At 36.4% G+C, this 15,950-nt stretch overlaps 1 protein-coding gene across 3 annotated transcripts in view; it reads right to left on the bottom strand.

The window, feature by feature from the left end:
- TENM1 (teneurin transmembrane protein 1) overlaps positions 1-15,950 on the bottom strand; it is a gene marked incomplete at both ends in the record, with an annotated part of 892,332 nt that overhangs the window by 108,557 nt on the left and 767,825 nt on the right. For all 3 annotated transcript variants that reach the window (XM_080719098.1, XM_080719100.1, XM_080719099.1), the window contains one exon: positions 5,176-5,330. In XM_080719098.1, coding sequence (XP_080575224.1) covers positions 5,176-5,330 — 155 coding nt within the window. The remainder of the gene's footprint in view (positions 1-5,175; positions 5,331-15,950) is intronic.

Below are 15,950 nucleotides of genomic sequence, written 5' to 3'. Positions count from 1 at the left end.
CACACAACATATTATTTCACAAGGCAGCATTTGTCACTCATCTAAATAAATACAATGTTATTTGGTAAACCCCAATTATTACTGCAAATGTGCAAGCTGGAAAAATTCACACTTGGACTCAGAAAGCTCATGCTCAAGTCTTGCCTGTATCACTTAATAATTTTTGATCATGGGCCAATATATACTCTTCTCAATACCAGTATTCTCCTCCATAAATGGGAATAATAATAATACCTACCTCTCAAGGGTAGTTGGGTTGTAGAAATAAAATGACACAGTGTGAATAAGATCATCAGCATAGTTTCTGATTTGTAGTAAGCTCTCAATAAGTGGCAGCAGTTATTCTTAGAACTACTAGAGAATATTAGGATGTACTGAAAATCAGGACAGGCTATAGAGGATTCTTTCTTTCTGAAGCTCTGGCTTGTCTTAGAAAGTGCAGAAGATAAGGGCATGTAAGAGAAATAGGACCATTTTGTTGCATTCCTTCCCAGTCTCCACAGGTATTAATCTAGCATAGATAGGAATTTTTCTTGTTGGAGACCTTTTGGTTTTGAAATACAGGGAAGGTAAAAAGGAATTTTAGGAACATGGTTACAATTTTGCATAAAAACTTTCATGAAGTGAGAAGAATTGGTTCACTGCCCTGAATCCAGAAAGGTCTTGGGTGTCAAGCATTTATAAATTGCTACTATCCAGCATTTGGTTGCAAAAATTCAAAAGGTGGAAATTCTGCAGAATCTTTTGATAATGTACAGTGCTGCCACATAGTCTTAGAGACAGTAAGATTTTATTAAGGTCTGATTCAAATCTTCATGCTGCAAGCACAGGCCTCTAATTTCTCTCCTGACTGTTCTAGTCAGCAAAAACCATGCAGTCTCATTTAGACATTTGTCTCCGCTTTCATATATCAATATATTTTGATTTACTGAAATATGAAACTGAGCATTGTGTAAGCTCAGCTGAATCACTATTACTACTACTATAAACAACTAGGTCTTTGCTCCTGGAGGTATTATGAAACTTTCTACACAGCTTTTGTCTTTTAGACCAAAGACAGCCCAAGTTATTAAATATAGTCAAGGGAACAGTTGCCAAGTCAGAACAGTCAAGCTTTTTTCAAAACAGAGAGGTAGTTCTGGTTATAATTGCCAAGCATCTAGGTAGCTGTGTCACACACAGGCTTATCCTCTGGTAAATACTCTCCACTCACCCATCTGATTTCATTCAGTGTTAACCAGCTTTTGTTCATCTGTGCCACCACCTGGATGCTCATTTTTGTACATCTGGGAGCTGATTTGTTTCCAAGTTAAAGCTTCCCCTTCTCAGCCAAACACCTCAAAGAAGTGATCCACTTTCACATTTTCTCTTTCCTTACTTCTCACTCTATTGCTTTAATCCAAATCATATTAATTAGCATTCTACCAAAGGCACTCTTATCAGAGTCACTAATAGTGTAAAATCAAATATCTTCTTTAAAAATATCTTAATTTCCATGATCTTGGCCTTTGATACTGACCTTAAAAAGCTTGCTTGCTTTCCTTGGATTTTTTTGTGCACATACCTTTTTGTTTTGCCTCTTACTTGTCAGATCTCTTCCTATCATCCTCCTTTATGGATTCCCATTCCTCAGTTTTCCCTTGAAAACTGGTAGTCCTTAGAGTTTGGTATTAAGCCTTCTCTTCTTTTTATCCTTCTGTACCCTCCCTAGGAGATCTCAGCTGTTCTCCTATTTGTCATTACCACATATAAACCAACAATCACAAATATAGTATGAATTTCAGACCTTGAGCTTTATCCAATTACTTGCCAGATATCTTCACCTTGATGCCCCATAGGCACTTTCAAATGTACCCCAAACTGAAACCATCATCCAACCCTTCCTCAAGGTTGTTTCACTTCTTCTTGTACTATCATAATGGAATGGTACTACTATCCTTGGCCTTTCTTAGGAGTCAAATTAAGTCATTTAACAAAGTCTTTGGTTTTAGCTTCAATATGTCACTAATCTATATTTCTCCATTCATACTGTGATAGTTTACATTCATCCATCACCATTGTTTGCTTAACTAACTTCATAAAACTGAGCAGCATTATGATCAGTCTCACCACAGAGTTGTATTAGAAAGAAATATCAGTGGAACATCCCCCAAATATTGGAAAGTAACTTAAGTTGTATAGCAGTTTCTTGGAAGAGTGCTAATTATTGCTATATTGATATGTTTTGTTCCTGTTTTACCTGTATTAGGCTAACTGCCTCTTAGGTGGTCTCTCTGCCACTAGCAGGCTTTTGCTCCACTCTATTCTACATACTATAGCTAGAATTATCTTTTGAAAATGCATTTCCTTGCTTAATGCTCTTCTTGTTTCCCCATTGTCCACTGGCTAAAATAAAAGTTCTATCATGTTTATCCATTTCCCTCCACTTACTGCTTTAGCTTCACCTCTCTATATCTATATATCTATATCTATATCTATATCTCTCTCTCTATACACACACACACACACACACACACACACACACACACATAGTGTCTTCTTAGCACTTACTGTGCATGTTAAAAGGACATATAGTGTATTTATAGTGTATTTACATCCCAAACTTAAAAGAATAAGAGAGCTTCTACCCTGACAATTATAGTTGGAACGTGTCATGTAAAAAGCCCTTTTCATGGTGATAAGAATTATGTTTGTTATATTTAAATAAAGAATCTATTTTAAGCATAAGTTTTCCATATAGAAATAAAGTAGTTTGGGGTTAACTAATCACAGTACTAAGTGTCCTATTTTAAGTTAAGAATATACCACAAGTGAATAATATGTATACATATTTTCTCTCTCTCTCCTCCCAATATAAACACATTCACACCCTTATTTATTGCCATAAATAAAGTTTCTTTTCTTTGACTTCTGCAGGATTTGAATCAAGTAATATTCAGACTTCTACAACTTGACAGTGTTCTCCACTCAGATATATTAAGAATGGTTTGTTCATTTCTTCCACTTTCCAGTCATTGCAACTCCCAAATTTATTTTTGTGTTTTACTACATTTGATCATTTCCTGAATTTCTTAGGGTGAATCAAGAGCATAAGGAGAAGCAGAAACCCTAAATAGGCACTTTTTAATTGTTTTGTAGATTACATGTGGTAGGTGGAGACAGAATATGATATTAAAGCTGATGACTAATGCAAGGTTTCTGGGTGATTTGTTCATTTTATTTCTTTTTGTTATGTTTCAGGTGGTATGACAAATGAAACAACAGGAAAATTCCAACTATGGGGGACATCACTTGGTGCCTATGTAAGAGTGACAATAAGCTCCTTGCTTAACAGAAGGATCTTGGTTCAAGAATCAGGTAGCAATATGCAGAAGGAAAGTGACCCAGTTACCAAGTGTCTCAATTTATGAATATCCCATTTCACTTTTGCCATTACCCAATTCTGGGTAATGTGACACAAGCAAGAAATCTGCTGGCATCTTTGCCATTATGTGAAATAATTAGGCTTTATTGTTTTGAAAAGATTATCTAATAAACTAAGTCATCAGAATCACAAATTTATGTAATGTTAAATTACAAAAGTCCTTTCATGGATGGTCTAGTCTATTTCTTTCATTGGAAATACCTGCCTTTTGTGTCTATATACTAAGAAAAGAATCCACAAAATGTGGGGATTATGTTGTATGCTCTCTAGTCTTCCTGGATATCTAATAATAATTTTGCAGAATGGTGATAACACTCAGAATTTTAGATCCAGATGCGAGATACATGGAATTTTTCTCTCTGGCTAAAAGTTTGACTAAATAATAAAAATAGGCCTCAGAGAGGATGCTGCTTTTACTTGAGTAAACTTTAGAACATCCTAGCTATTTATATACACATGGATAAGAAATCATGCTCACATATTCATTAAAATGTTTTCTAAACTACCATATGATCCAGCCATACCACTCCTAGGTATCTTTCCAAAGAAACTGAAATCAGAATATTATAGTGACACATGCATACACATGTATATAGTAGTATAATTCACAATAGCCAAATTGTGGAGCCAACCTATGTGTCCATTAACAGATGAATGGATTACAAAATTATTGGATATATACATAATGGAATTCTATTCAGCCATAAATAAAAACAAAATTATGTTATTTTCAGGAAAATGCATGGACCTGGAGAATATTATGTTAATTGAGATTAGCCAGTCACAGAAAATTAAAGGTCATATTTTTTTTCTCTCAAATGTGGAAGTTAAGGAGTATTCAGGATATAAAAGGGATTTTGGATAATGGGGGAGAAACCCCAGTGGAGTGATGAGGGACATTTAGGAGAGAATGGTGGTGGAAGGCAGAGAGAATTAACACTTCCATTGACGTTATATACATATTTGAAATTATCAGTGCCAATCTCAATATCATGTATGGGAAAGGGAAGGGAGCTAGGGAAATACCAAGTGCTATGTGCACATATGTCCCTATTGCTCTGAACTTAATTATGATGTATGATTACAATGCAGCAAGAAAAGTACATTAAAAACAGAAATTTAAGCTGAGTGTGGTGGGGCATGCCTGTAATCCCAGTACTTTGGAAGCTGAGACAGTAGGATTGCAAGTTTGCAGCCAGCCTAAGAAACTTAGTGAGCCCTTCAGAAACTTAGCAAGACCCTGTGCATGTATAACTTCACCAACTTGTACCCCATTAAGACGTATGACTACAGTGCACTAATAAAAATTAAAAAATAAAACACACACAAAAAATAATAAAAGGCTGGGGCTGTGGCTTGGAGGTAGAATGTTCCTGGGTTCAATTCCTAGTACCACAATTAAAGGTTTCTAAAGACTTTTAGTAGTCACTACTTTATCTGAATAATTATTTCAATTAAAATAGTAAAATCATACATCTTGGAAAACATTCAATAAACATAGTTGGACTTACTTTCTAATTGATTCAAATTTGGGAGACTTGGTTATGCCAACATTGCATGTAGCATTGCCATTTTCTCCCAACTAAGTTTTTCTGAGGAGGAAAAAGGTAACATACATAAACAGAAACTTCTACTATCTGGCATTATACTAGACACACCAGGATTCCTTTATACTTAATTTCTGTATAAAAATTGTTATCCATTTCCATGATGCCAAATTGTGATAAGGCTTGAAAACCAGTAGTGCTTACCTGAGTGATGTCCATTCCTGAGTCACAGCTCAGTGGCTGTGTGGAAGTCAGACCATTTGAGCCAATTACAGTTGTGATCACAGCATTCTCATCAATTCTCCGAATCATGGTCCCATCCACAAAGTAAATGAATCCATGCCTATCAACTGTGATGCCTGTTGGGAAACCATAAATGACCATTAGTAGTCTATTGGGCCACATTTCCACTAGGATTAGTATTTTGAAAGAAACTACAGAAATGAGAAGGCACTTTAAGGATAAATGGATTGAGTTTTGTTCAGCACAGACAGGGCAGTAATGGCAGAGGTATGTTGGGGTATACATTCACTACTTTGTGCTTTGAAAAGAAATAACAAAATGTAGCATAGAGAGATTAAGCTAGGTCTAATCACTCTACTTTACCCAGTTTTACATTTTTATCCCCTTGATACTTGTTTACTCCTAGAAGTAAAAAAAATTCCTTTATAAGATAAACAGAAAAAGACAGGGAAGGTGGCATATATTGCTTTTCTTTTAGTGTGCAGATACAGGTGACTGCTTATTTTTGTGGTTGCATTAGGAAATAATTGACTCAAAATATTAGGATTATTTTCATCAGTTCACACTCAGGGTGTTTGTGATAAATCAAACTGAGATGAATTTTTTTGCATTATCTATTAAGAGAAGGATGGTGAGCAAAGTCAAGGCATTATATGGGGGAAGGCTAAGCTTCTAGAAAAATTAAGTCAACTTTTTCACAATCATTTTTACATACTGTCAATTACAGCATGGTTTCTTGAACAATATAAAGCAGAAGGCTTGAGTTTTAATATTGAATCACTTATAAGTGATGTGTGACTTAGATTACATTATTAGTCCCTAAATATCAGCCTCCTCTTTGGTAAAATAGGGATCTTCCTTACTTATCCAAGGTTACTAACTATTCCAGTTTGCTTGAGACTGAGTCAAACCTGAACAGTTGTAAATATGGAACCAACATAGGACTCCATAAACAGATGAATGGATTGCAAAATTATGGGAAATACACACAATGGAATTCTACTCAGCAATAAAGAAAAAAAATTATATCATTCTCAAGAAGATGGAAATACGTGGTGAACGTTATGTTAAGTGAGATCAGCTAAGCACTGAAAGAGAAGGTATATATATTTTCTCTAATATGTCCAAAGTAGTGAGTATTGGGGATGCCAGAGGCACTACAGATAATAGAGGAGAAACCTCAGCAAAGCTAGAATGGAAGGATAGGAGAGGAAGAAGGCTGAGGTTGATTAAGGGAGGAGCTACATTCAAGTATGTGTAAAAGTATGAATGTAGCATGGTCAACTTGGACACTCATTGTTGGGGGGAGGGGAAGCAGTGCAGGGGAGGGCACCAAGCACAGTCTGAATGTATGCCATTTTCAATATGATCAACATAAAAATTAAAAAATGAAAAAAAAATAAAACTGAACTCAAGTGAAAAAAATAAAACCTGAACAGTCCTTGAAAAACTGGGCTTATATTCAGTTCATAAATTAGGCACACTAACATAGTAGCCTTAAAAATAATAAAACAACAATTATAATAATATATCAGTAGATTTCTGGGAAGAGGGTGACTGAGAAAAGCAGCCTTTACGAGTTCTGCTAACACTTTATTGCTACAAAATCAGCGCTTTTCATAGCCAGAAAACATTATCAGCAGAGAAATAAAAGCTATAAACACAAGGGACAGAGAAAAATAAGACTAGAAGAACAACCAGAGACCAGAAAAGAAACCAGCTTGCATTGCAGCGGCAGATACTGTGCTGGTGCCATCTTGCCTAACAGCACCAGGCTCCAGAGAGGAAAGGTAAACAAAGAGCTGAAGTGAGCAGCTGTGGATCATTTGGGTGTAATTCAGCAGTTCTTTCAGTGCAAAGAACGTCTAAAACTCCCAGTGGCCAAGCACATCACATCTTCCAGGGACTCAGAACGGAGCTCAAACCAGGCAAAAAATGTGATAGCCTATTGGCCTAGGGTGTGGCAGCAGCGCCATATTGCCAGCAGTGGGGGCTAGTTCACCACGCCCATGACAGCTCCAGATCAGTGTGCACAATAGCTGTAAGTGAAATTGTGTCCCCTAAAGGAAAAATCCCAGCACTGCATCTCCAGGAACTTGTGCAGCTTTGATAATCTCCCTGGGTCTGAGATTTTTACAGTCCAACTCAGTGAAGGAGTAGCGGTGAGAGTTACCAGACCGTAGTCGCAGCTTCCTGTGAAAAAATGTCCAGCCTGGCACACCCATTGTCTTGCACAGCCTTGATTAACTCCCTGCGTCTGAGACTTTGCAATACAACCCAGTAAAGGAGTAGTGATGGCTGAGATTACCACAAACTCGAAATCTAGAGCACCCTAAGTGAAGTCGTGGTGACCCGGGGAAGAACCCAGAGAAGGCACAAACTTCTGAAATCATGGGAAAGAGGAACAACAATAGAGCAATGAACACCCACAACCCCACAATATCAGAACCTGAGAACACAAAAATTCAGAGACCTCAAGAAGAACAAATCAGAAATATAACTTTAGAAATAATACAGGACTTTCGAAAAGAATTTGGAGTCCAAAAGAAATAAAGAATGCAATCATTGAAGTAAAGACATCAATTAAAACTATAAACAATTGATTAGACAACATGGAGAACAGAATCTCGCTTCTAGAAGATGATCACTCCAAAACGAATTTCATATAACTTAGAAAAAAAATCCGACAGCAGGAATTTGACATTGAAGAAGTATGGGCCCATTTTAAGAGAGATAACCAAAGAATAATTGGAATAGAGGAGGGAAAAGAAGGTGAAACCAAAGGGATCAATAATCTCTTCAAAGAAGAAATAGCAGAAAAGTTTCCAAACATAGATCAAGAGGTCGATACACAGGTCCAGGAACTTATAGAATTCCCTTTAGACAGGATCAGAGAAAATGTTCCCCATGCCACATAATAGTCAAAATGACCAATGTATAAGCTAAAGAGAGAATCTTAAAGGCAACAAAAACAAAAGGCCAAGTGACATTCAGAGGCAAACCAATTACAATCACTCCAGACTTCCCAAACCAAGTCATGAAAGCCAGAAGAGCTTGGAGTAACATATTCCAAACTCTGAAAGAAAACAACTTCCAGCCAAAAATTTCCTACCCAGCAAAACTATCTATCAAATTAGATGGGGAAATAAGAAGCTTCCATGACAAACAGAAACTGAAGGAATTTATGTCTTCTAAACCAGTGCTAGAGAAAATACTCAAAGATATTAATTACAAAGAAAAAATGTAGGTAATACACACCAGAACCAGAGAATCAAGGTTTTCCTTCCAGCAGATAACTAAGCAAAGAAGACTAAACAGTATTTCAAACAGAAGTAAAATTTTTAACATGTTAGTAATTAAAAGTTATCTCTCAGTAATTACACTGAATGTAAATGCCCTCAATTCACCAATCAAAAGACATAAAGTGGCAAAATGGATTAAAATCCAGAATCCATCCATCTGCTGCTTACAAGAAACATACTTTACGAGTAATTTAAAATTTTTATGTGGATCATATTGAAAATGGAATACATTCAGACTGTGCTTGGTGCCCTCTCCCCCCACCACTTCCCCTTTCACTTCCCAAGAATAAGTGCCCAGGTTAAACATGCTACATTCATACTTTTACACATATTTGGATGTAGCTCCTCCATTAATCAACCTCAGCCTTTTTTGTCTCCTACCCTTTCATTTCAGTTTTTCTGAGGTTTCCCCTCCATTATATGCAGTCCCTCTGGTATTACTAACAGTTCTTAGTTTGGGCATATTAGAGAAAGCATATGACCTTGCTCTTTCTGTGCTTGGCTTATTTCACTTAACAAAATGTTCTCCAGATCTTTCCATCTTCTTGCAAAGACATGATTTTGATCTTCTTTATAGCTGAGCAAAATTCCATTGTATTTCTCATAATATTGAAATCCATTCATCTGTTGATGGAGACCTCAGTTGGTTCCATATTTTGGCTATTACAAATTTTCCTGCTATGAACAAGGGTATGCATATGTTACTATAGTTCTCTGATTTCAATCCCTTTGGAAAGATACCCAGGAGTGGTATAGCTGGATCATATGGTGGATTCATTTTTCTAAGAAATCTCCACACTGATCTCCTTAGCAGCTGAACTAGTTTGCACTCCCACCAACAGTCTAAAAGAGTTCCTCTTTCCCCATCTCCTCTCCAGCATTTGTTGTTATTTGATTTCTTTATGCTTACCACTCTGATTAGGGTTATATGGAATTTCAGTGTAGTTTTGATTTCCATCTCCTTGATGGCTAATGATGTTGAGCATCTTTTCATGTATCTATTGGCCATTTGTATTTCTTCTTTTGTGAAATGTTTTTTCAATTCAGTTGCCCATTTCTTGATTGGGTTATTTTTTTTTCTGCTAGTGTAGTCTTTTGAGGTCTTTATATATTCTGGATATTAACCCTCTATCTGTGGTGGCTGGTAAAGTTCTCCCATTCTATAGGCATTCTCTTTAGGTTCTTGATGGTTTCCTTTGATGAGCAGAAACTTTTTAGTCTGATGCCATTCCATTTGTTAATTCTTGATTTAATTTCCTGTGCTTTGGAGGTCTTGTTGAGAAAGTTACTGCCTGTGCTTACATATGGTAGTGTTGAGCCTTTGCCCTTCTCTAATAAACTCACAGTCTCTGGTCTAATTTCTAAGTCTTTGATCCATCTCAAGTTGATTCCTGTGCATGGTGAGAGGCAAGGATTTAGATTCATCTTTTTACAAATGGATATCCAGTTCACCCAGCACCATTTGTTGAAAAGACTGTCTTTTCTCCAGCATATGAGTTTGGCCACTTTGTCAAAGATCAATTGACTACAGGTATGTTGGTTTATTTCTGTATCTTCTGTTCCACTGGTTTGTATACTTGTTGTTGTGCCAATACCATGCTGTTCCTACTATACTTCTCTGTAGTATAAATTGAAATCAGGGATTATGATGCTTCCTGCATGGTTTTTATTTCTGAGGACTGCTTTGGGTATTCAGGATATTTTTTTTCTCCATATAAAATTTATGACTGATTTTTCTAGGTCTGTGAAGAATGTTTTTGGTGTTTTAATAGGAATTGCATTGAATCTGTAGATTGCTTTTGGCAGAATGGCCATTTTGATGATATTTATTCTGCTTATCCATGAGCAAGGAAGATCTTTCCATCTTCCAGTGCCTTCTTCAATTTCTTTCTTTAATGTTTTATAGTTTTCATTGTAGAGGGCTTTTACATCTTTGATTATGTTTATTCCTAGGTATTTTATTAGTTATGAGGTTCTAGTAAATTGAATTCTTTTCTTTATTTCTTTCATTGTGGATTAATTGTTGGCATATAGAAAAGCAACTGATATCTTTAGATTGATTTTGTATCTCTTCTCTGGTTCTGAAATCTTCTTTTTTTCTTCTTAAGGTTTATTTCTTTAAGTACTTTCTCTAGTGTCGGCTTTGAATTCATGAATTTTTTGAGATTCTTCTTATCTTGAAACACTTTTGTTTCTCCATAAATTTTGAATAATAACTTTGTTGGATATAGCAGTATTGGTTGGAAGTTGTTTTCTACCACATGGCCTGGATTACATCATACCAGTCTCTTCTGGTATTCATGACTTGAATATAGTTTGGTGTGATTTTTATTGTTTTGCCCCTATATTTCTCCAATTATTTGGATCTCACTGCTTTTAAGGTTCTTTCCATGTCCTCTATATTGGTCATATTGATTATTACATGGTGTGGGTAGGTTGTTCTTTAATCTCTTCTTAACAGTGTTCTCTGTGTCTCCTGAATATGCAAGTCCAAATCTCTTTCTATGTTTGGAATGCTTTCTGAAATTATTTCTCTGAAGAGGTTACAAATACCCTTTGTTTGTACCTCTATCTCTTATTCAATGCCTTTTAGCTGTAAGTTAGGATGTTTCATATTATCCCATATTTGTTGGATATTTAAGTTTTGTTGCTGTAATGACTTCTGTATGCTGTTGACTGTGCTTTCAGTTTTAAATGAACTATCTCTAACAGTGATATTCTATTTTCCATTTCATCTAATTTCCCAGAATTTCTTTCTATTTCTGTCTTCATTTCATTTATTGACTCTTTCATTTCATTCCAGACACCTTTCTGATTCTTTATTAGTGTCTCAATTTCTTCATATTTCCTTCATCATATTGAAGATCAAGATTCAGAATTCTTGCATCTCTTTTAGGTCAGTATTTGTGATTTTCATTATTTCTTCACTGTTCCTAAATCTTATATTTTCATGGTTCTCAGGCTTGTTTTTCTGATGTCTAGGCATGTTGTATTTTTTGGATATTATGTCTGATCCAATCTTAGTAGTAGGAATTTAGACGTGTCAGCAGGTAAACAGACAAGTCTCTGCTCTCCAGAGCTTGGGCTGGTCTGGTCTGACTTCTCCCCATTTACCATGATTGGGAGGTCTTTAGTGATCCCTGAGATCCTACTAGTTGGGTCTAGTGTTAAGTGTAGGTCCCCCCACACTTTGCACTGATCAGAGCCTGAGTCTGTCTAAACCTCTGCTATGTGCAACAGCAGTCCCTTCTTCCACCTTCTCCAGGTTGTACCTCAAAATATCAGACCCAGGGAGTTTATTGATGGGCTGGGCATTTTCCTGCTGAACTATGACTGTGACTTCACTTATGGTGTTATTGAGAGCCACTCTGGATCTCTGGAGGGTGTGGTAATCTCAACCACCACTCCTTCACTGAATTGAACTGCAAAATCTAAGATGCAGGGAGTTTATTGAAGCTGTGTGAGTCCCTGGGGGTGCAGTGTTGGGAGTTCTCCTGCGGGGATCACAGTTTCACTTAACAATTTTGGTGGAGGCTGGTCTGGATATGTTGTGGGCGTAGTGTGCTTGGCGGCCTCTGGCAAGATGGTACCACCATGGCATCTTCCACCCCTAGAGGTGCAGGTTTCTTTTCTGGTGTTTATCTCTACTCTGGATCCCTGGAGGGCGTGGTGAGCTCAGCCACTGTAAGTTGTAGCTGGCATTTGGACAGGAAGAACTGATGCCTTACAATCCGTTAATCTGCAGCTGCTCACTTCAGGTTCTTGTTTTCCTTTCAGGCCTATTTTATTTATTTATTTATTTATTTATTTTAATTTACTTATTTTTTTGGTGGTACTGGGGTTCCTGGAAAACCTTCTACCTCTGGGCTACACTCCCAGACCTATTGTATATTTTTATTTGGAAACAGGGTCTCTTAAGCCAGCGAGGCTGGCTTCAAACCAGTGCGACCCTCCTGTCTCCACCTCCCAAGTGCGGGGATTACAAACATGAGCCATCATGCCTGGCTCAGGCAGGAAAAATAATTATTTTTTCCATCATTTGGGGATATTTTTCCTCCCATAATGAATATTATTATAACATAGGAATAAGGATGATGCAGTTATGATCTATTATCGCTTGTTAGACCAAGTGGGAGGAGGTACACATACCCAGTTTATTTTATGCTTTATTCTTCAGAAACAGGGATGTGAGTGATTTCAGATCACATAAAGTTATGTGGGACTAGCAGGATCTGCAGTTTTAACTAACTTTCATGTTTTGATATTGTTGTACCCATATCTAAATTTGGTAGCCAGTATTATAGGCATAATTTGTTCTAATTGATGTCCATTGATGCTTACTAATAGTGTTTTCATTACTAACTAAAATATAATTGAAGACACAATCTTTGGATAGATGGGAAAAATTTTAAACAGCATTAATAAAAGCACTTTCATAGTTGGAAATTTTAACCAGTATTCACTTTTAAAATGATCAATAATACATATGTATATTGGGGATAGAGGTGGAAAAAACAACATACAGCAGATTGACTCCCCATACCTACTTGCCCCCACTAAGGAAAACATAAAGCTCAGATGCCCACATGGCATGCTTAGCTTAGAGCACATTTTTACATTTGTGAGAAAATAAATAAATCCTTGCAAATTAGTGCACATAATGAAAGTACTAACAGACCATAACCTGGTGAATGGTACTGTTTTTAAGTCCTAAGAAGCCTGTTTTGTAGGGACCTTTTCATAAATAAAGTGAATCTTGTAAAAAAATATTTACAATGTCTTGTGCAAAAGAGGGGACATTATATAATGTCTGAACTGCAGACTCTTTTCTCTGTATGAAATTCCTGCAAATTACAGGAAACATGACTTTTTCCCTTGTCTTATTATCTTCTAATGAATAAATACTATAATTTTTAAGAAGACAATTTCCTAAAGCTGGAGCAACCTAAATAGTTATTAATACATTTATCACCTATTGGGGAAAAGGATGCTGCTCATCAATTCTGAAGGAACAGGGCATGCTGATGTGATCACTGAGAGTCCAGATGTGGGGCTTAATAGCTTGGAAATAGCTAAAATCCCAAATTAGAGAAGAACAAAGATCAGTGTTTGGCTGTGCATAATACCAATTTCAAATATTGAAATAAGGCCTCTCTAATTTTTTTTCAAATTACAGCTATTGAGGCCACCTACATCTTAATATTTCTAAATGAAAAATAAACCTTTTAGAAGATAGGTTTTGGAAAGTAGTCATAAAATTTTCTTCATTCATAGATAGCCCTGGCAACCAGAAAATTGAATTACTAGATTATTTTCCTGCCAGTCTGCTCTTTAATTTTATGGGACACAAATAACTGATTAAAATCAACTTCTAGGGAATGTCTTAAGCTCGATATAGTGTCAGTTCAAACTCTAATACTGAGAGTACTGGTTGTGTAATTGACATCAGCCAGTTGATCCTAAAGTGTTCTTGAAGTCAAAGAGAGATGAAAATATTTTATTTTGCTCATGTACATTCTAATTCTCTGGAAATTTGTATCATATGTGTGGTATAAATGGAAGCTCTCCACTGGGCAGAAAGATCTTTTATTCAATAGATATGACTATTGTCCACTTAATTACCTATTGGGATCAGAAAGGGCCAAGTTATTCTTGCACAATTGTAGGCCTGTTACATTCTCTTCTTGGTAACCACTAAATGAAGCTTCTAGAACTCAGCTTACAGATATATTTGTGTCACTAGGGGTTCAAAGAGGCAGAATTTAAAGGACAGCTGAGATGATTTTTTCTGTGTGATTTACAAGATCAGAATTTCTCCAATAGGAGGCATTAATAAACTATTGCACAACTAATGAATAGTGTATTATTTAATCAGATATTCTGGTTAATAAAAGCTATTTTTATAGCATAAAGGTCAATTTCCAAAGAACTTAATACCAATGTTAAAAATGATAATCATTCAAATCAATATTATACAGACTTGATTATCCTTCCTTTGATGACTTAGAAAGTACTTTAAAGGGCTTCAGAATCATCATAAGCAACAATAGATTTGTGGTCTAGATAACTAAGGATTTTTTTTTTGTGGTACTGGGGTTCCTGGAAACCTTTCTACCCCCGGGCTACACTCCCAGACCTATTTTATATATTTTTTAAATTTGGAAACAGGGTCTCTTAAGCCAGCGAGGCTGGCGTCAAACCTGCACGATCCTCCTGTCTCCGCCTCCCAAGTATGGGAATTACAAGCGTGTGCCACCATGCCCGGCAACTAAAGATTTTAATTGAGAAAAACAGACAAGGCCAGTTTTTATCATTTTGTCTTTTCTTCATTTCTCAAAGCTTTAGTCTTTAATTTTGTTGCAAATCAAAGGAAATGAACAGCTCTCTTAGCTCTAGTAAACACTATTTTTTTTTTAACTTTGTGATATTGGGGATTGAACCCAGGGGTGTTCTATCTCTGGGCTATACCCCGAGCCCTATTTTTTTCAGTATCTTTCTAAATTGTGGAGAGCCTCAATAAGTTCCTGAGGCTGGCTACACATCTGTGATCCTCCTGTCTCAGTCTCCCAGGTGTGCATCATCACAATGGGCTCAACCACCAGGTTTTTTTTTTTTTCGATATTGGAGATGGAACCCAGGGGCATTTTACCTCTGAGCTACACCCCCAGGTGTATTTTTTATTCTTTATTTTTTTTGAAACAAGGCCTCACTGAGTTTCAAAGGGCCTTACTAAATATCTGAGGCTGTCGGTGAACCTTGATCCTCCTGTCTCAGCATCCCAAATGCTGGGATTACAAGTGTCTGTCACCATGCCCCACTAACCACCAGTTTTCTAAAAGCTTACTGGGGAAGCTGGTTTTCCCCTTACATACTAATTTATTCAAGATTATTATAACCTTAATATGTGCTAGGCACTGTGATAGACACTGAAGAGTACAGGACAGTATAAAACAGATATGACATTGTCTTCAGGGAACTCAGAAAGTGGTGAGGGAGAGATGAATAGATAATCAGGCAATTACAAGGCCATTAGATAAGCACTAGTTTCTGGCAAGTTTAGGGCACTGGAGGAACTGCTTTCAGGGCTGAAGGTACAAGTGATTTCTGCATTGAGTGATATATAAGCTGAAATGTGAAAAAAAACATGTTGAACTTTTGATGAGTCTAGTATCCATGTGAACATCACTGAAAACCAGTGAAGAGTGATCAATATTACTAAATAATAACCATTTGCACTTGTTGAGAGTACTATGATATTCCATGTACTGTGCTATATTCTTTACATATATATTATTATTTAATCCTCATAATAGCCATGTGTAGTATTAATGTAATTTTTAGATTTTAAATAAAGATGCAGATAAATCAGGTGACTAACTTTAGACAAGATAACTACAAAATCCTAGTTTTAGCTCATGTTTGTCTGAGTGCAAT

The sequence above is a fragment of the Muscardinus avellanarius genome, assembly GCF_963383645.1.
Source record: "Muscardinus avellanarius genome assembly, chromosome: X".
NCBI lineage: Eukaryota > Metazoa > Chordata > Mammalia > Rodentia > Gliridae > Muscardinus > Muscardinus avellanarius.
Note: the sequence above shows the minus strand (reverse complement) of the source record. Positions and strands in the feature narration are given on the sequence as shown.